The 19,304-nt window shown below is 45.0% G+C and overlaps 8 protein-coding genes across 8 annotated transcripts; 3 read left to right on the plus strand and 5 right to left on the minus strand.

Moving 5' to 3' along the window:
• Nucleotides 1–77: 77 nt before the first annotated feature.
• LOC108606436 lies at nucleotides 78–1,004 on the minus strand. Its single transcript, XM_017996548.2, has one exon. It carries the CDS (start codon nucleotides 798–800, stop codon nucleotides 135–137), a length of 666 nt encoding a protein of 221 aa, XP_017852037.1. The 5' UTR covers nucleotides 801–1,004; the 3' UTR covers nucleotides 78–134.
• Nucleotides 1,005–1,345: 341 nt separating this feature from the next.
• Nucleotides 1,346–5,619, plus strand: LOC108606433 (AP-3 complex subunit beta-2). The gene is made up of 4 exons (XM_017996544.1): nucleotides 1,346–2,207; nucleotides 2,264–3,095; nucleotides 3,165–4,358; nucleotides 4,410–5,619. Exons 1-4 carry the CDS (start codon nucleotides 1,569–1,571, stop codon nucleotides 5,192–5,194), a joined length of 3,450 nt encoding a protein of 1,149 aa, XP_017852033.1. The 5' UTR covers nucleotides 1,346–1,568; the 3' UTR covers nucleotides 5,195–5,619.
• Nucleotides 5,620–7,268: 1,649 nt separating this feature from the next.
• On the plus strand, nucleotides 7,269–7,963 carry LOC108606438. The gene is made up of 3 exons (XM_017996550.1): nucleotides 7,269–7,322; nucleotides 7,390–7,493; nucleotides 7,555–7,963. Exons 1-3 carry the CDS (start codon nucleotides 7,277–7,279, stop codon nucleotides 7,948–7,950), a joined length of 546 nt encoding a protein of 181 aa, XP_017852039.1. The 5' UTR covers nucleotides 7,269–7,276; the 3' UTR covers nucleotides 7,951–7,963.
• Nucleotides 7,322–9,710, minus strand: LOC108606437 (pleckstrin homology domain-containing family A member 8). Its single transcript, XM_017996549.1, has 4 exons — nucleotides 9,586–9,710; nucleotides 9,466–9,521; nucleotides 9,141–9,398; nucleotides 7,322–8,270 (listed from the first exon to the last, which is right to left on the minus strand). Exons 1-4 carry the CDS (start codon nucleotides 9,692–9,694, stop codon nucleotides 8,103–8,105), a joined length of 591 nt encoding a protein of 196 aa, XP_017852038.1. The 5' UTR covers nucleotides 9,695–9,710; the 3' UTR covers nucleotides 7,322–8,102.
• Nucleotides 9,703–12,566, minus strand: LOC108606434. Its single transcript, XM_017996546.1, has 2 exons — nucleotides 10,735–12,566; nucleotides 9,703–9,788 (listed from the first exon to the last, which is right to left on the minus strand). Exon 1 carries the CDS (start codon nucleotides 12,298–12,300, stop codon nucleotides 10,744–10,746), a length of 1,557 nt encoding a protein of 518 aa, XP_017852035.1. The 5' UTR covers nucleotides 12,301–12,566; the 3' UTR covers nucleotides 9,703–9,788; nucleotides 10,735–10,743.
• Nucleotides 12,567–12,806: 240 nt separating this feature from the next.
• LOC108606435 (putative inositol monophosphatase 3) lies at nucleotides 12,807–14,434 on the minus strand. Its single transcript, XM_017996547.1, has 2 exons — nucleotides 13,559–14,434; nucleotides 12,807–13,497 (listed from the first exon to the last, which is right to left on the minus strand). The coding sequence occupies exons 1-2, from the start codon at nucleotides 14,085–14,087 to the stop codon at nucleotides 12,965–12,967; spliced, it is 1,062 nt and encodes a 353-aa protein (XP_017852036.1). The 5' UTR covers nucleotides 14,088–14,434; the 3' UTR covers nucleotides 12,807–12,964.
• Nucleotides 14,435–15,837: 1,403 nt separating this feature from the next.
• On the minus strand, nucleotides 15,838–16,657 carry LOC108605114. Its single transcript, XM_017994677.1, has 2 exons — nucleotides 16,544–16,657; nucleotides 15,838–16,488 (listed from the first exon to the last, which is right to left on the minus strand). Exons 1-2 carry the CDS (start codon nucleotides 16,655–16,657, stop codon nucleotides 15,838–15,840), a joined length of 765 nt encoding a protein of 254 aa, XP_017850166.1.
• A 2,169-nt stretch (nucleotides 16,658–18,826) lies between these two features.
• LOC108605115 lies at nucleotides 18,827–19,303 on the plus strand (the record flags this gene model as incomplete). The annotated part of the gene is made up of 2 exons (XM_033294352.1): nucleotides 18,827–19,175; nucleotides 19,254–19,303. Coding segments are annotated over exons 1-2 (399 nt in total), but the record flags the coding sequence as incomplete, so codon positions are not given.
• Nucleotide 19,304: the final 1 nt, after the last annotated feature.

Genomic DNA, 19,304 nt, shown 5'->3' on the forward strand with positions numbered 1-19,304 from the left:
AACACAAAAAAAAAAAACAAAAAGAAAACAAAATTTTGTAGACTTTATAAAAAACAAACAAGTTTTATTAATGTCAACAACAATGGAAGTCTTTAAGTTTAAATTGGGTAAATATGTGTGTTAGCTTACATAGATTATAGTCTAGTCTGTTCCAGCAGCTCCTGTGTGGCATTAATGGCAAAGATAACCGAGAAACACATGCCCACTGTATCTATCTCTGATGCGGAGATGTTAAAGCTCATCGTCAGGCGCCATAGCACAAAGTGATTCAGCAGCACCAGCATGGCCAGACCCAAGCTCCACCAGTACTCCTCAATGATGGCGATGTGCCACAGGCAGTAAACATTCCATAGCACGCAGAGTGTGAGATTACAGCGTTCCAGCCTTGTCAAGAGAGAGGCCAACTTGCTCTTTTCACGCAGGCAACTCTTGATGCACGCAAAGCCCAGCAGTGAACCATATAAGGCCAAGACTACAACACGCCAGCTAAGATCAGCGCCCAATTGCATATCCTTACCAGCTAAGCGCTGCAATTGACCCACAATTAGCGTTACAAAGAGCACGGGTGCATAGCGGCCTGATATAGCGCAGAGGCGTCGTTGCAGCTGCCCCGGATGCGGATGCGTGTGGCGTAGTGTGCAGATGATGCTGTGCGCAAAGTACAGTCCATAGGCGGCCAGGCCAAGCCTGCCATTGCTGTAGTGTTTCAAGGCCCAGCCGGAACAGACCAGCAATATAAAGTGCAGCAGACCTAAGGATAGACGCGAGCCATTGCCACCCACACTGACATGCTGAGCCATGACAGATGGGCCACTAAACAAAAAGATAGTTGCTTTTTTAGCAGTTTTTTACAAACAAAAAAAAACGAAAAGAAATCTAAATATATAGGTTTAACATATTGAAAATGGACTCTTCGGCGACCGAACGTTTTATTTTGGTCTGTATTGCTCCAATTTCACAACAACAATCAAAATGTGGGTAGATGCATCGATAACGATAAGCAGTGTTGTTAAACGTGCACTAGTGAAATTCTACAAAATAAAATTAAAGTAATCATAAATGTATGTGTCTAAGCTTGTGCTCAATTAAATATATATTTTGCTATTGTTTAATAAGCATAAAAGATATTAGCATTTATATATGCATAATTTTGATGCGAGTTTGTTTAGTGCATTTACTGTTGGTGAACCAGTCCCGAACCAGTGATTCTAAAACTGTAAATATTCAAATATATGCTTGCTTGCATGTTTTGCTTACATCGATGTTAATACCGATGTTGGGTATTTTTTTTCGAACATCGATACATCGCTAAACATCGATGTATCGTCAAGCCTCTAATTAACATTGTCTGTTCTGGCGAATTACAGTGCTTATTTTCTTTACGCCCCAGTGTGTGTGTGTGTTGTGCCAATTAATGTAGACAAATCATTGGTGCGTGGCCAAGTGGAGTGTTTTTTTTTTACTTACCAGCAGGTTTCAGACAACGACAACAACGATTTCACCGTTATACTTCTCGGCGTCCACCCACACACGGCAGAATAACAAGCAGAAGCACAGCACAGCACAATATGCAACAGAACACGGCCAGCAATCCGTTTTCAGTGGCCGCTTACGGCGACCGACCCCAGATGGGTCTCGACGTAGAGTTTGGAGCTGATCCAGCCAGCGTGGCGGCATTCTTTCAAAACTACTGCAAGCACGATGATCTCAAGCAAATGCTGGATAGCAACAAAGACGGCCTCAAGCTGGAGGCCATGAAGCGGATTATCGCCATGATAGCACGCGGACGCGATGCCAGTGATCTATTTCCAGCTGTTGTCAAAAATGTCGTGTCCAAGAACATTGAAGTGAAAAAGCTTGTGTATGTGTATTTAGTGCGCTATGCCGAGGAGCAGCAGGATCTGGCGCTGCTCTCCATTTCCACATTCCAGCGTGCACTCAAGGATCCCAATCAGTTGATACGCGCCTCCGCACTGCGCGTGCTCTCCTCCATACGCGTCAATATGATTGTGCCCATTGTAATGCTTGCCATACGGGATAGTGCCGCCGATTTGAGTCCATATGTGCGCAAGACAGCGGCGCATGCCATACCCAAGCTGTACTCGCTGGATGCAGAGCAAAAGGACGATTTGGTAATGGTGATTGAGAAGCTGCTCTCAGATCGCACCACATTGGTTGTGGGCTCGGCCGTCATGGCCTTCGATGAGGTGAGTACTAAAGCTAAAGTTAGCAGCGGTTTAACAACGCTTGCCTTGACTTGCAGGTGTGCCCGGAGCGCGTGGATTTGATACACAAAAACTATCGCAAGCTATGCAATCTGCTGGTGGATGTGGACGAATGGGGCCAGGTGATTATTATAAATATGCTAACACGCTATGCGCGCACACAGTTCGTCGATCCCAATGCGGACGAGGCGGAGCTGCTGGAGCAAGCACAAGGCGACGCTGCCGATGGCGAGTCAGCGCCACCGGAACGCTTCTACGATGAATCATCGCCCGCCAGCAGCGACGATGAGGCCAGCAGCAATGACGATCAGCCGCGCTCCAAGTCCAACAACAATCTGAACAACAATGACAAGCAAAAGGAAAGCGCTGCCATCAGCTACCATGTGGATCTGGATCATCGCCTGCTGCTGCGCCAGACCAAGCCGCTGCTGCAGTCACGCAATGCGTCGGTGGTGATGGCTGTCGCTCAGCTCTATCACCATGTGGCGCCGCGCAATGAGGTGCAGCTGATAGCCAAGGCATTGATACGTCTGCTGCGCAGTCACAAGGAAGTGCAGAGCGTGGTGCTCAACTGCATTGCCTCCATGTCGTCCAGGCGCAAGTCCATCTTTGAGCCGCATCTGAAGTCGTTCTTTGTGCGCACCAGCGATCCGACGCACCTGAAGCTGCTCAAGCTGGACATACTCACCAATCTGGCCTCCGCCTCGAGCATTTCGCTTATACTGCGCGAATTCCAGACCTATATATCCAGCAGCGATCGCCCCTTTGTGGCTGCCACCATACAGGCCATCGGACGCTGTGCAGCAAGCATCAAGGCTGTCACCGAGACCTGTCTCAGTGGCCTTGTGCATCTGCTCTCCAATCACGATGGTGAGTCAGCGCCGGCTCATCCGATGCTTTAATCTTTGCTCATTTGCTGTCTCTCTCTTTTCTATGCAGAGCACGTTGTGGCTGAGAGCGTGGTGGTTATCAAGAAGCTGCTGCAGAGCAAGGCCGCCGAGCACTTTGAGATCATCACACAGATGGCCAAGCTCATTGATTACATCAACGTGGCGGCGGCACGCGCTGCCATCATCTGGCTGATTGGCGAGTACAATGAGAAGGTGCCGCTGATAGCGCCCGATGTGCTGCGCAAGATGGCCAAATCGTTTGTGGATGAGCAGGATGTGGTCAAGCTGCAGGTGCTCAATCTGGGCGTCAAGCTGTATCTCACCAATCCGACCCAAACGTCGCTGCTTTGCCAGTATGTCTTCACCCTGGCGCGCTACGACACCAACTATGATGTAAGGGATCGCGCACGCTTCTTGCGCCAGTTCATCTTTCCGGCTAGTGGCGCCAGCAGCGTGCTCAGCCAGCAGGCGCGTCAGGTGTTTCTCACTGCCAAGCCGGCGCCGTTGCCCGAGAGCAAGTACCGGGACAGCAATGTCTATCAGCTGGGCTCGCTCTCGCATTATCTGAATATGCACGCCACGGGCTACAAGGAGCTGCCTGCGTTCCCCAGCGTGGCGCCCGATACCAGCGTGCGCAACATACCCGGCTACATGCAAGAGAAGCTGCCCGACGACAGTCCGAGTCGGCACAAAAATGCTACAGACGCTGCTGCAGGCGGCGCCGGCAAGCAGCAGCAGGCGCGCGAGAAGAGTTTCCTCTCGGAGTCGGAGAGCAAGTCGTCCGCCTACTCGGAGTCCAGCGGCAGTAGCAGCGACAGCGACGACGGTTCCAGCAGCAGCAGCAGCAACAGTGATGATGAAGCGGATGCTGCTGGCGGCTCCTCCAGCAGCTCCGATGAGAGCGTGCAACCGGGCAAGCAACAAGCAGCTGCACCAGCTGCCAATCCGCTGGTCAGCACAGACAATAGCAACAACAATAACAATAATAACAACAACAACAATGCGGCTGCTGCATCGGGCACCTCGGACAGCGGTGAGTCTTCCATCTACAGCGGCAGCAGTGACGACGACGACGACGATGAAGCGTCCGACCAAGCAGCCACAGCCGTGGTGGAGCCCAAGCCAGCAGCAGCAGCAGCTGCCACGCCAGCCAAAAGCAATCTGGACTTGCTGCTCGATCTGGACGACATACCAGCTGTGGGTCCAGTAATGACGCCCTCGCTGGGTGGCTTCCTGACGCCAGGTGAGCATTTGAGTTGCGAATACCAAGCAAATTACTAAAAATGAATTTTAGGCACACCCATGCTGCCCAGCCAGACAGCGCTGCAGCCGCAGCTGGCACGCAATCGGCTGGAGCTGGTGGGTCCCTCCTATGTCGAGTTCAAGCACAAGGAGCTGCTGAACAAGCTCAGCGGCCATGGCCTCCAAGTGGGCTATCGCTTCACACGCGCTCCGCATCTCTACTCCGCCGCCATGTGCTCCATTGAGCTGCAGCTGCAGAATCGCAGCGACAAGGAGCTGACCAGCATTCGCATGGGCCAGCAGACGCTGCCGTCGGGCATGCAGCTGAACGAGTTTGCGCCCATTGCGCAGCTGCAGCCGCAGCAACTGGGCAGCGGGATTTTGGGCGTGGACTTTAACGACACCACGCACGCCATTGACTTTGAGCTGCTGTCCAGTGCGGGCAGCGCGCGTGTGCAGCTAAAGCCGCCAGTGGGCGAGCTGGTGCGAGCGGTGCAGATTGGCGAGAGCTGTCATCGTGAGGAGCGCGCCAAGCTGCGCGGCATGAACGAGCATCAGTGCGAGCTGCGCGGCATACAGCGCGAGCTGCTGGACATGGCAACGCTGCGGCAGAAGGTCTTCGAGTGCCTCAATGTGGCGCACACGTTTAGCTCGCCCACCGGTCAGCTGCACTGCTTTGCCGGCCAGACGCTCAACTCCAAGAGTCTGGTGCTGCTCACACTGCAGTGGCATACGGATGAGGCGCTTACGCTGGTGGTCAACTGCGACAAGATGGTCATTGGTTCCATGGTGCTCAACGAGCTGCGCAATGCACTGCAGCTGAGCTTTGTGATGTAAACGAAACAGAGCGAGACAGCAAGTGAGTGAGCGAGCGAGCGAGCGGACATGAGATTTAGCGCCAACTTCCAAGCAAAGCTTTCCAAACTAAAATGCGCGTCTTACTTTCCAAGCCTTTGCTATTTACACATACATATAGAAATTATAAGTAAAGTTTGTTGTAACTTCAGTTGAAATTATTGTTAAACGAACAAATTCGTATGCGAATCTTGGTTTCCAAGCTAGAACAAATTGCCTCGACACTACGTAGAGATAAACAACAACAACAACAACAACAACAAAAACTTGATGTAATATTTAAACAAATGCAAGCTTATAAACAAGCTATATGCATAACTACAGTAGTGCACACAAAAATAGGCACACTCAAAAAATATAAGCAAAATTGTATATCAAAATGTTTAGCTTGATTAATTTCATTTATCAAAAATGCATTTGAGTATTATTTTTTTTTCTAAAGCTGCTAAATTAATGTTTAATGTTTTCTTTTACACTAAGTGTGCGTATTTTTTGTATGCTACTGTATTTTAAAATCATTTAGTGTTTGTTTATTAAAAACCATTTGTATACTAAGCTAATTATGAATATATTTGTCAAAGTGTTTGATGTTGTAACTCTGTTGCCTTCGTGCTCTATGCGGCCTTTTCAACAACAAAAAAAAAAAAACAAAGAATTATTAATTATCTTCAAACTATATATAAATATATGGTTATTATATTGTATGAATTTTGAATGTCAACACTTTACTTTAACATTTTGATGCCTACTATTTAATATACAAACAATTTTTGCCTTTTTGCCAATAGTTTGTTATAGTAAAAAGATAATTGCTTAAGCTTGCTTTTTGTGTGTACACAGTGTTGAATGTTGATGATGTCGATTGAAAAAGACTATTATTATTATTATCATAGATTATTAACATATATATGAACAGCCAGCCAGCCAGCCAGTTAGCAATTCAACTCGATGATGTGGAGCTTAGCTCGTCAATCTTAAACAAATTTTTACACCACGTCTATACTCTATAAACATTTTCAAACTGTTTCCTACGCCAACTTTTGAACTCCCGCCACTTAGCCACGTTCTTTATACGAAAAAAAAAGAAAAAATAAGCAACAAACAATTACGCTAAGATAAGTAAAGAATGCTGTTCTTTTTTTTATTGGTAATATTATGTGTAAAGCATGAAATGTTTTCAAATTACAACAATTATAGTTAAAGCTCGAATTCCATACAATAAAGTAAATATTTATGATGTCTATGCTTTTTAAATATATGTTAAAAACTAAACTAAATTCAATAAAAATAAATGCAATGGTTTAAATATAATGCAGTATTTTTGATTTAATTCTATAAAAGCTCATAAAAGGGTAATTCAGTAGTTCAAAATAAAATTATTTTGGATTTTTGAATTAGTGTTTTTTTGGCAAATAATCAACCGATTGTGCAATTGTTTATTGTTGAATTTTCCGAATTTTAATGCAGCTTAATTAGGCTGCTGCTCACAATTATAGCAAAGCATAAAACTCTCACCTATGACGTCATAGCGCTGAGTTGAAACTTATCAATGCTAGAAAATATTTTAGTTTGTTTACTTTTTTTGTTCATAACTTAACAAAAACAATTTTAAATCACACATTTTTATGCGCATTTAAATTGTTATTGCCACATAAAATGGTATAAAATAGACTCTAGATTTTATTTAGCTGCATTAAGTGAATTAAATTTGCTGCTGGCTTCAGTCAATAAGTTATTTATTTTTTCGAAAAGAAACATACAGTAATTATAATTATAAATTGCAAGTTCAAATATTAATATTTAAGTTTTAAATTTACTTATGTTTTGGTACAGAGCAAATGTTTATTAAATGTTGTAAATTTATTGTTGGCTATTTGTATGATTATTATAAAAAGAATTATATGCATATATGGATGGTATTGTTATATAAATTGTAGTATTGCAAAAAAGCCCGATTAAGTTTAAGTATTTGTAATTGTATATTGTTGTTTGTTGTTTTTTGCATAAACAAATTGGTTGCCATGGCAACTGGAAACTAAACAACACAGAAAAGAAAACAGCACAATGGATAAAATTAGTAGCGCTAATTACTACAAATATGGCTTGCCAAGTAAATAGACACCAAGTAAATAACACATTTGATTATTATTATTATTAAAAGCACTAACTAATTCTAGTGGCAACACAGCGTGGCAGCTTGCTGTTGCAAATGCTGCTGCAGGCAAATCTTGTTGTGTTTCTGATCTGGTGCTTTGGCTATTTGCTGCAGCTGCTCCATGCGGTAAGTTGAACCTGTTGGTAGGACAACAGCTTTAGTCAATTCCATGCCATTTCCATTTTAGTCGCACAGCTTGTGGAACTATCAGGGACTGGCGCTGCTGCTCTGCTATGTGCTGGCTGTGGCTGCGGAGTCAGTGCGTCTTTACGCTTGCTTTGCCATCAATCTGAGCACAACTGGCGCATCGACCATGTGGCTGCTGTTGACGCTTACGCCCTGTGTGCTGCTGCCCAGTTTGGTCTATTTGCGTCTGGGCTATGCGAATCCCATGCTCTTGGCACGCTGCAATGACCTGTGGCTGCTGCTGCTGGCGCTCGAGGTGCTGCTGGCGCTTGTGCAATATCTTTGCTGCAACTCAAGCCAACAGCAGCAGCAGCAGCTGGACTCTGCCAAGACCAAATCCTTGCTGTTGGCAGGCTTGCAGCTGCGTTGCCGTCTCGCTGGCTTGCCACAAATTTAAGGCGGCATTACGTTTGACAATTTAAAGTTTTATGTGCTAAATGCTTACTTTGTATACAATATTGCATACGTTACATAAAAAATAAAAACATACGACAGACATTTACTTATATGCTAATAGGCTAAAGAATTAGAATCTCCAATTGTTTAAAATCACACTTTGCGCGCATCGTCCAGGCTGTGCGTCTTCAGCAACGCATCGATCCTGTCCAGCTGTGCGCGCATCGTTGGCAAGTATTTGGTTAGCACGGCAATGTTCTCATCATGCGAGTCGCCCTGGCCGAGCAGTTGGCTGCGTGTTGGCACCCAGCTGTAAATGATCTGCAAGTGGAGCAAAGAGTTCAATATATTTTGAATCATTTTAATAGATCTGTCAAATAATTGATTTAGATCAGTCAAAAATTCAAATGTGCCATTTGTTTTTGTTCATTTAGTGACTTAGTTAGTTACATTTGGGCATTTAGTGAGCTTTAGTTCAGGCAAATCGTACAATTAGTTCACTCCAATTGATCATTTAGTTCATTTTAGCTACTCAAAGCGGTCATTTAGTTAAGCTCAATCGATTAGTTGCCAAAGTTTAGAGCATTTTAGGTATTTAGTTTATATTCTTTAAATTAATTAGAATTAGAAAATCAAACTAACATTGAAAAAAAACTGTTATAACTCTACTTGGTTTCGTTTTTATCAAATAATAGAAAAAATAATTGATTTAGATCAGTCAAAAAGTCAAATGTGCCATTTGTTTTTGTTAATTTAGTGACTTAGTTAATTTCATTTGGGGATTTAGTTACGGTTAGCTTTAGTTCAGGCAAATCGAACAATTAGTTCACTCCAATTGATCATTTAGTTCATCGCAGCTACTCAAAGCGGTCATTTAGTTAAGCTCAATCGATTAGTTGCTTAAGTTTAGTGCATTTTAGGTATTTAGTTTATGTTCTTTAAATTCAAATTAGTAAATCAAACTAACACTGCCAAATAAATGTTTTAGCTCTTCTTGGTTTCGTTTTTAGAGCCTTGACGTCAACTTATAAAAGTCATTAAATAATTAAATACGTAAATGCTGATAAAGTTGACAAATAGTTTGAATGCTTACGGTTTACTAATTTACACAGACAGACGAATGAACGTTTTAATTGATTGAACGTATTGATAGTATCGAAAATAAATTGATTACGAAATGGAATAGTTTACCTTAATAGTGCTTTGCACAATGAATCCATGATAGGGCTTGAGAGTGCGCTCGTAGGCATCTTGGAGATGCTGCTTGAGCGCTTCTGTGTTCTTGGCATCGTTGTAGATGTTCTCGAAGAAGGTGCAGATCAGCTGGAGGCCACGTTTGAGCCAGAGCAATGCGTTAGCGGCAAAATCATCGACATTGACATTCAGCGTTATCATATCCTCCAAATATTGATATTTTAGCACATCGGTGCCATAAACTTTGTTTAATTTCTGCAAGCAAAGCGATGATAAGGCAAAGCTAATTATTATTTAATTTATACGTTTATACGCTGCTTACATTTATATTGCCATTCATATCGCTGATCACAGGCGCAAACAGCTTGCCAAAGCTCTCTGCAAATAGTAGTAGAGCAAGTACAAATGATGCAAGTTTAATTCAAATTAGTAGTACGCTTACCAATGACAGTTACAATTTCTTGCGCTGCATGCAAAAATACCTGCGTTTCAATTTTCTCTGCTGCAGCGGGAAAGCCTTTGAGCGTTTTGAATTGTATGCGCGCCTCCATATTATTATTGTTGTTGTTATTACTTATAATTGTTGTAACTATTGCTGGCAGCGCTGTTTGGCTTGAGCTGTTGTTGCGCGTCTAAAGTCTAAAGCTGAAATGAGCAAAAATGGCAACACAATTAGCGTAAATCAAACTCAATAAATACATTTGTGTCTCTTTTCGACGCTCTGCTGACTCACTTTGCTGACTATTTATCTTATCAATAGACATAACATAGGCTATGCCAAATATTATTACTAAAATGTTCTAAGGCTTGTGCTTTTTTGCTTTGTTATTGTTTGTTTGCTTGCTTTAGTTTCGATCAAAGCAGGTTTATTATCGATCGTCGCCTTTTGCCTTCGTCGACAAAAGGCAAATACACAAAATCATAATAAAACAAATACAAGTTTTGTGTGTGTGGTTTTTGTTTAAGACACAGCACAAAAGTAAATATGGTACAAATATATGTAAAGTTGACATGAATTGGAGCAAAAGTATATTTTATGCAAGCTGCGCTTTAAAAGTGAAATTTTTAAATTCAACTAAAGTATTGCAAGCCGTCGGCCCACTGTGCGCAGAGCACTTAAACCGTTTGACAGCGCCAACGATCGATGAGATTGTTTTGCCGAGACTGCACATCGCGTCTTAAAAGAGAGAGAGAGAGAGAGCGCACAAGAGAGGCCCCCAGCTGAGAGCGCACTGCGGTTATGTAAACTAAACTTAGCTCGCTGCTCACGAAATATTAACATAGCGTGTGTGTGTGTGTGTGTGTGACTTTGCTATAATCGAACAGCTGTTGAGCAAACAATGAGTGTCTTGAGCTTAATCATAAGTGTATACACTGCTTCTTTATGCTTGAGCATGACTCATTTGGCAATCAATTTACAGCATAATATCTTGAAATATTGTGGCAAGAGACTTTGTAAATTTAAAGCTTTTATCAGCTACAAACATTTAATCTTAGTTCGGCTTGCTGGCTGATTTGATCTCTTTGATCTCTGCTAATGTTAGCCAACTAACATAATCATGTTATGTTAATTAGCAGTGTCTTTGCCTACCTGTTAGTTCTAATTGGACTTTGTGGAAGATGCGGACGAGTCGCAGGCCAGACGCTTGGTGTCGCCCTGCGTGGTAAGCACAAATGCGTAGTGGCTGCGCTCCACGGCTAGCAGATGCCAGAGAGCAGCGGGCAACTGATAGCGCAGTGTTTCCCGCTTCAACTCCTCGTAGTGAGCCACCAGGCTGTTGAGATTGCAGCGCAGCTCGACGAGACGCAGCGGCACGTTCGACACAATCTCTGTGCTATCCGGCAGCAGCTCTATGACAGCGGGCAACAGCTTCTCCTCGCTGAGATTGGGTCGCAGCCAGCGATGCTGGGCAAGAATAACGGCACAGTTGTGTGTAAAGTAGAAACTATCGTGCAGACGCTGGGCGTGATAATTGTCCAGCAGCTGATTGGAAGCAGCCTGCTTATGCAGCTTTAGCTTGGTGAAGCGTGGTCGTGCCACAGCGCTGGAGGAGGACGTGGCTGTGGCTGTGACTGTCGCCGTCGCTGTGGCGCTAGCGATGTCCACAATGCGTTGCGGCAAATGCTCTGTGGGCTGATCAACGGTAAGCACGCGATTTAGAAAGTCAAAACCCTGGCCCATGACACCGTCCAGCGTGTGGCCCAGATCGAAGCAGTGGCCCAGCTCGTGACAGACGGCGCCCAGCGTGCTGGCATAGACGCCGCCGTAGGTGCGCCGATAGTTGCTCTCGTCTGGCAGACGTGCCACATCCACGCGCGTCGTATTCCGTATGCAGTCGCCAATCTGCGCAAAGCGCTGCGGCCACGCATAGAAGTGGGCGCTGCCGAAGAGCGCTAATCCGCCGCCGCCCAAAGCTGCGTGCGCTTGCAAATGCTTTCGTATATTGGCGTAGGAGTAATCCGCGCTGGCCGCAACTGAGGCGCCGTCGTAGCGCGTGCAGCCAATGAAGGCAACAAACTTCAGATGCAGCTGCTGTCCCCAGGCGTCGCTGGCGAGTATATCGCTGGCAAAGCGCTGCCAAAGCTCGTCCTCGCCGCTGGCGCGTGCCTCGGCGCAGCTGAGCGTCGACTGGAACACCTGACAGCCGCCGTTGAGTGTAAACGTGCGATTCTCGTAGCCGGCGGCGGCTAGCTTATGCGCATAGATGCACTGCACCAGACGCAAATTGAGATCGATCAATGCACAGCGCTCCAGCTGCTGCTGCTGCTCAGTCTCCAGCTCAGTCTGCTGCTCCTGCTGGCAGACTATATATAACGGTTGCACACGATACGCGCTGCGTCGCGGCTGATAGCTGAAGCAGAGGGTCAATTCGCCGCTGCAGCAGCGCAGTTGCAAGCGACAGCGCTCTGCTGCGATATCTTCATCGGCGGCCAAGTCAAAGAGCAACTTGAATTCGCTCCCAGACGAGAGCTGCGTCAGTTGCTCCTGCTCTGTCTCGCGTAGCGTGAGCGTCGCTTTCAGCTGTTTGGCGCTCGCACAGTTCGGCTGCAGACGTCCCTTGATTAGCAGCAGACTGTGCTGCACCTCTGCCGCGTCCGCAAGTTGCTCAACTTCGATTTGATGGACGCGTTTGCAGCCTTTGATGCCGCTGCTCATTGCTCCAAAGCCGCCGAGAAAAAACAACACACACACACTGTCTACTCACATATAGAAGCAAAACACATACAGCCAAATAGATGCGTTTACACGCACACACATACACGCATACAGGCTTGCATTTTGGGGCTAAGCAGCTGACTTAACAGCTGTTAGCAGAGCAAAGCTTATTTTGAATTTCGGACTGTTAGGTTTGAATAGCGAAAATTACCAGGCAGACAATAAAACAATTCAACTTTATCTTTATAATAAAATATGCAAACTAAATTAATAGATAAACTTTTTATCTGTACTAAAATACATACATACGCTTAATTTGGGCCACATCAGCAGTTTCTTAGCATTAACCACATGAAATTTATTTAATACACTTTTGATTTGGAACTAAATGAATTATTCTTTTGTATTTAGTATATGTATATTTTCAAACTATTGTCACAAAAACAAAAATAATATACAGAGCATGCGATTATCACAAAATACATTTAAGATTTACGCAAGTGTTGGGCTTGCTTACATTTATTTGGACAAGAGATTTTTGCTGGGTTCATGACCCCTAAAATAAAAAACAATTGGCAGAAAAAACAGGTTTTTGTTTTCGACTGTTGGGGCTTAAGTTTAGATTGAGAACGTTTGCCAGAGCTTGCAAGCGGGAGAGCGTGCACTACCTCAGCTTGTGATCGTTTGAGTATTTGGAGAGACGCTCCAAGTACTCGCCATGTGCATCCAGGCTGGCGATCAGACCCTCCTTGTTGACCGGCGATTCGTTGGGACCATAGTTGATGGGATCACCTTTGAGTGTGGTCATGGCGCCATTGAGAGCACGTAGTATGGCATCGCCAGCACAAATGTCCCACTTCTTGATGATGGACGTATGTAGATAGGCAGTTGCATTGCTGGCGACCACCTGCAGCACCTTGTAGCCAGCACCAGCGGCAGTCAGCAGGCTGACCTGCTCGCCAAACACTTGGCGTGCCACATCCTTGGCGGCAGCAGTGTGCGAGCGTGAAACGGTAATGATTGGCTCGGCGGCATCCAGACGTGGCTTGCGATAGAGCTCATCCAGATACTCGGATCGGCTGTGGCCCACCCATGCCCAAGCGGTTTCGCCACTAAACGGACTGTGTATGACGCCAATGACGGGTCGACCAGCCACTGCCACGCACACCATTGTGGTCACATAATCGTACAGCTCCTCTACAATAATGGATTAAGGATTAAGCACTTAAGCTTATTGATAAGGATGCAACGCTCTCACCTGTATACTCTTTGGTGGCATCGAGTGGATCCACCCAAATGGTTACATCCTGCGCCGTAACTGCCAAATCTGGCACACTGGCAGTTTCATGCAGCACCGTGGGATCCAGATCAAAGCTATGCGCGTGTGCGCAATGCTCCTTGTCCTCCTCGCTGAATATATGCACACGTGGAAATATGCGCTTGAGACCTTGCTTCATTACACAATGCGAGCGACCGTCCGCATCGGTGAAGGGATCATTGACACCCTCGAGTGTTTTGCCCTTGCTGCGCTCCTTTAGCTGGCGTGTTCGTGCCACATCCAGCACCTCGAGCCCACCGCGCTGCGCCGCCTGTATGGAGGCAATGAGCAGCTTACGCATATCCACTTTGTCATCGCTGCGCAGCATGCCGTAAATGGCGGGCCGCTCGTCTGTGTGAAAGTTGAGAAAGTATACCAGCATTATGGTCAGCAGTATGGCCGTTATGGCGGCTGGCACCCGATTGATGCGTATTATGCGTCCGTTCATGTTCGGTTCCTTTCTGCTCATCAGGAGGCAAGTGGTCACAATGATGCTCTCTCTCTCTGTCTCAGCACATGTGAGTGCGTATGCGTTTGCGTTTAATGTGTGATGTGGTAATGACCGCGGGCTATGCCAGATCAGCAGCAGCAGCCGCAGAGGGTCAACAGAGAGTCAGAATAACAATAATAACAACAAATCCCGATAGACGCTTGGCGGTTAATCCAGCAAAGCGCTCTCAGCGCTTCGCGTTTAAGGGAAGTCCAGGTGTGGCAGCGGGAGCTGGTAAAGACGCAACACGTCAACGTTTATTCTTGCCCCAACCACTTGTTTGTTATTCAAAACAAACACAGCTTAATTATACGAAAACAAATTACTCTGAGCAGTAGCAGCAGCTGAACTAAACGTGGCGGGCGGTCGATTACTATTCGATTGTATTTGCGCATGTAAATTTTAATAAATAGCATACAATACAATTAAGTTAAATGTAGTATACTTTGCTTATTAGCTTGCCCTTAATAGTTATATAAATTGTTGTGTACTAAAATGTATTCATTTGTTAATATATTCCGTTTTCAGCTATCTGGCAGCACTATTGCGCGCTTTTTAAACTCAACAGACTGGCAACATGGCAGTTTAACTGTAAATGAGCGTGGAAAAAAGCTAATTATTAGCGAAAATATGCAAAAACGCAAATTACAAACTATTAAGCTAACCTTGAACGATCTAGAAGAGTATATTGCCTTGCGTAGGCGCAACAAGGGGAATGCTGATCAAAACTTTAGCCGGCCATCCTCCGTTACGGCTACAGCCACGGAGCCCTCCACTTCGGTTACCACAGAAAATCCAATTACTCAAAGGGAAGTGTTGAACTCCGATGCTGAGGGCGCTGTGGGCTATACACCAGCCGCTGTGGCCGGTGCTGACACCGATTCGGGCTCACTTGAAGAAAATCTAAGCATGGCAGGTGTTGTGGGCGGAGATGATGATGAAACTATTGAGGATCTCAGCGATGATAACTGGGTGGATATTGATCAGGACCAACAGCTAGAATCGCCAGAGGATGATATGCGCTTAGAAGAGCCACCAGAAATACGACCAGCACCACCACCACCTTCAGGCCCAGGAACAAGAGACGGACCATTTCTAAGCGGTGATTAAGCTTCATTTTACACAATTTACTAATTTTAATAAACTTAAAGAGCCCCCAACTTGCCAAAAGTTGTCGTCGCCTTTGCGTTTCCGCTTGACTGGCAGCTTCAGCAACATTGCAATTTTCAGTTTGATTTCGATTTGTCGTTGCCGTTCACAAATTGAGGGCTTCGAAGGAAATGTTTTTCCTGTTGCATTTTCGGCATTCAACTTGTTGCCCCAAATGCATTGCTGCATGCAAATTTTGTGCATACCACGTTGAATCCATAAGCATGGCACACAAGTAGCAAGTAGCATGCAACATGAAATAAAAGTTTAATTTGAACATAGACGACAAAGTAACATGAATTGTTGTTGTACTACTCAAGAAGTCAGGCTTCGACTTTTAGTAATGTTGCATTATTTATTACTCTATGCACATTTATTTATGCGTATAGTGAAGTCAACAGTAGAGTGAATGGAATTGGAAAATGGTAATACGTAAAGCTCAACTAAAACTTAAATACAAAAATTGTAAATTTCGCATAATAAAGCTTACAATAACTTCGATGAAGCTCGTATATTTTGAAAAAATAATGTGCATAAATTATTATTATTGAAAAAAAAATGGCTTTGCTTAAAGTTAAGCTTAAGGCTCCGCTATGGAGTCAAACTGCGTCTTGGGCACCGAGCTGCCAATGTCCGCCTTGACCGTGTAGTTGCTCTGATCGAGATTGTAGTGGATGTTGAGGAAGTGTCCACGCTGGAAGGGCAGTGCATAGAAGCCGCTCTGCTTGACCGCGCCCTGCTCATTGCGATGATACATGACCAGCCCATTGCTGATGACCAGGCGCAGCTCACTGGAGCCATCATCATTGTGTCTGATGTTTTGTTTAACAATTTTCAGCAGCTCAGTGCTCAGTGCCTCACGCACTGGCAGCGGCAGCAGCGGCTCACAGCGGCAGGTTTGCTTCTGGCCCAATGGGCAAGTACTGCCGGCTTGCTGCCAGTTGTTTGCTGGTGGTCGCTGGCCGCCAACGCCGCCTAGTGGCACCAGGTTGCCAAGGCTACCCAGATTGAGCAGGCCAGCATTTTGGCCTGTTACGCCCAGCAGATTGGTCAGACTCTGTAGTGGCAGATTGGTTAGCAGTGTGCCCACAATGGGCAGATTTGAAATTTGATTCAAGCCTGGCAGAAAGCCAGGTGATTGCTGATTGCTGCTGACCACAGCAATCGGTTGCAGCTGTGGTGTCGGCTGTTGCACCTCCAGCTGCGTATTGTCCAAATAAACGGGCAGCGCCTGTAGAGCGACTCGTTAACAAAGTTTGGCTGCAGTGCATCCTTAGCTTACTTACCAGTTGACGTTGCTCACGCTGCGCTGGCTTCGTTGTTGTTGTTGTTGTTACCTTATCAGTTGCATTGGCAGCTGCCAGGCTGATAAGCAAAATTAAGCTCAGATAGCTGCTCATGTTTGTATTGACTTGAGTTCTGTTTTGGATCTGCCAAATGTCGTGACTTTTTATATAATTGCAGCTTTGCTTAAGAATTTCTTGCGGCCATTAAAATGCCGGCACTTAAACCAGTTAATAAAACCAATCCTGTTTGCAAAAGTGTGTCAAACAAATTAAACGAGGATGTGCCCAACTAACTTTAAGGCAATTGCTTGTTTATGTTTTTTATTTTTTTTATTGCATATACATATGTAGATTAAAGGGCAATTTATGTGCTGTCAAGTTGAGCTAAATTGAATTTCAATAAAATTCAAAAATATGCAAATGGAATTAAGTGCTCAATGAGTCCTCAGCAGCTGCGACAAATCGCCAGCCAGTCACATGATTAAAGTCTCCAAGCTACCAAAGCTAGCTGCAAATTAGATTAGGCCAAAATCATGTGCCGCATGAGAAGCACGAAGCGAAAAAAAAAACAAAAGTGCCCAAAAATCAGGAAAAAAAAAAAGTTTTTTGTTTTGTGCCAGCAGCAGCAGCCAAGAGAGCCAAGGACACGTGTTTTGACCAGCAATTGGCAACAGATTTAAATATCTACACACACACACACGTACACACAAAGAGCGTTTGCTGCTGTGTGTGTGTGTGCAGAGTTTGTAGAAAGAGCAGCGCCGAAGAGAGCGGGCGCTGTGTGAGTTTTGTAAGCGGTGAGAGAATTTTCAATTTGTTGTGCTTTAAAGTTTTTGCTGCTACGGACGATTAGCAGCTTTTTGCTTTGGCGACTGACCGAATGAGAGGAGTTGGAGTAACACGCAATTGCGATTGGACTTCTTCTCTCTTGCTATTTGCTGTTGTTGTTGTTGTTGTTGGCTTGTTTGACAGTTTTTGGGCTTTGTTGTTGCTTCGTTTCGCACAGTGCTCATAAATCAAATAAGTTTTGACAAATTGCACATTAAAGGCGCATATTGTATTTGTTGTTGTTGATTGAAAATTCAATTTGTATGCATAAATAGCAAGAAGTATTAGAAAAACAGTTAAGCAATAGCTGCCAGCTATTTATGTATTGCATGATTTATTATTAATATGCATTAAGCTAAAGCTTGCATACATATGTATGTATATGTATGTACATATTTATTTCTTTTGTACGTTCGCGTTTTTGTTTATAGCAACGAAATTTGGCACAAAAGTTAAGTTTAAAAATACTCAACATAAAATATACTTTATGGCCAACTGCAGCGCACAAAACAACAACAACAACAAGTTTGTAATACAAGAATGAGTGCAAAATGAAATGCAATAAGAGTAACAAAAGCAACGGCGAAAATAAAATAAAGTGAGCAGCAGCAGCGGCAGCAGCCAACTCTTTGTTAATGGCCGTTAACGTCGACGTCGACGTTGGCGTCATTATTTGAGCTGCAGCTGGGAGCTGCTGTCGCAGCAGAGCTTTGGAAAATCTTATTATAAATGATGTTGTTCAAATGACCAAAATAATGAAAGAGCAGCGCGACAAGTGCAATAAGTGCGAGCAGCACAGCGACAGCGACGTCAAGCGCAAACAAAAGGTGTGTCCAGGCAGCTGCTGGTGTCGCTTATTATCGAATGCGCACTGTACGTATTGTCAGATGCATAATAAAAAGCACTTTGCCTGGCTATAAACAACAAACACGCTATATATATTGCTATCTCGCTTGCACGCTGCACACCTTAAGCCGCTTCGATTGTTTTCGCTCAGAGCAGAGCAGAGCAGCGCGGCGCAGCGCATCATGATAACGGTTTTAAAGTGTTTTGTCCGTTTCACAGATCTGCGAAAATGTGCTCTTGATTAAATCTGCTGCCAGCGTCGCTGTCGCTGTCGCTGTTGCTGTCGCTGCCACGCTTAAGCTTGGGAGTATAAATATAAGGCGCTGCCTTTGACATCGACAGCAACAAGAACAAGAACAAGAACAGCAGCAGCAGTCGCTATTGCTACTGCACACAAGTCTTCGATTCTGTCCCAAACGCAATTCCAGCTACAGAGAAATGTCGACAACGACATATATGCTGCTGTCCCTAATCCTATCGCTGCTATTCGTAAGCTATGCCCAGGCAGCGGCGGCCGCGTTGCCCGACAGCAGCAGCAGCAGCAGCAGCAGCAGCAGCAGCAGCAGCAGCAGCAGCAGCATTGACTGCAAATTGACTTTCGATGCGACAATGGGCTCGTTAGAGCAGGAGCAGCACAATGGCTGCCGCAACGGCAACACTAATAAGCCCAAGGACGAGATACCCGAAGTCCTGCGGCACTCGCCGTCCAGTCAGCCTCTCTATGAATTACAATTGGTTGCCTGGCCCAACGATATGAACGAGGACGCGAACTCAGCGCCAGCGCCAGCAACAATAACCACAACAACAACAGCAGCAACAACAACAACAATGACGCCCACTGTGTTGCCATTGTACGAGGATCAATTGGTCGTATTTCCGCAAATGGATTTTCAAGAGGAAAATTTTGATTATATCTTTGATGACCTGGAAGCAGCAGCGAACAGCAGCACAACTCAGCAAACTCCCACAACAACAACAACAGCAGCAGCAACAGAAACAACAACAGCAGCAGCAACAGAAACAACAACAGCAGACACAGATACAACGCTTAGACCCACACCAACACCCACACCCACACCCACACCAA

The sequence above is a fragment of the Drosophila busckii genome, chromosome X (assembly GCF_011750605.1).
Source record: "Drosophila busckii strain San Diego stock center, stock number 13000-0081.31 chromosome X, ASM1175060v1, whole genome shotgun sequence".
Taxonomy (NCBI): Eukaryota; Metazoa; Arthropoda; class Insecta; order Diptera; family Drosophilidae; genus Drosophila; species Drosophila busckii.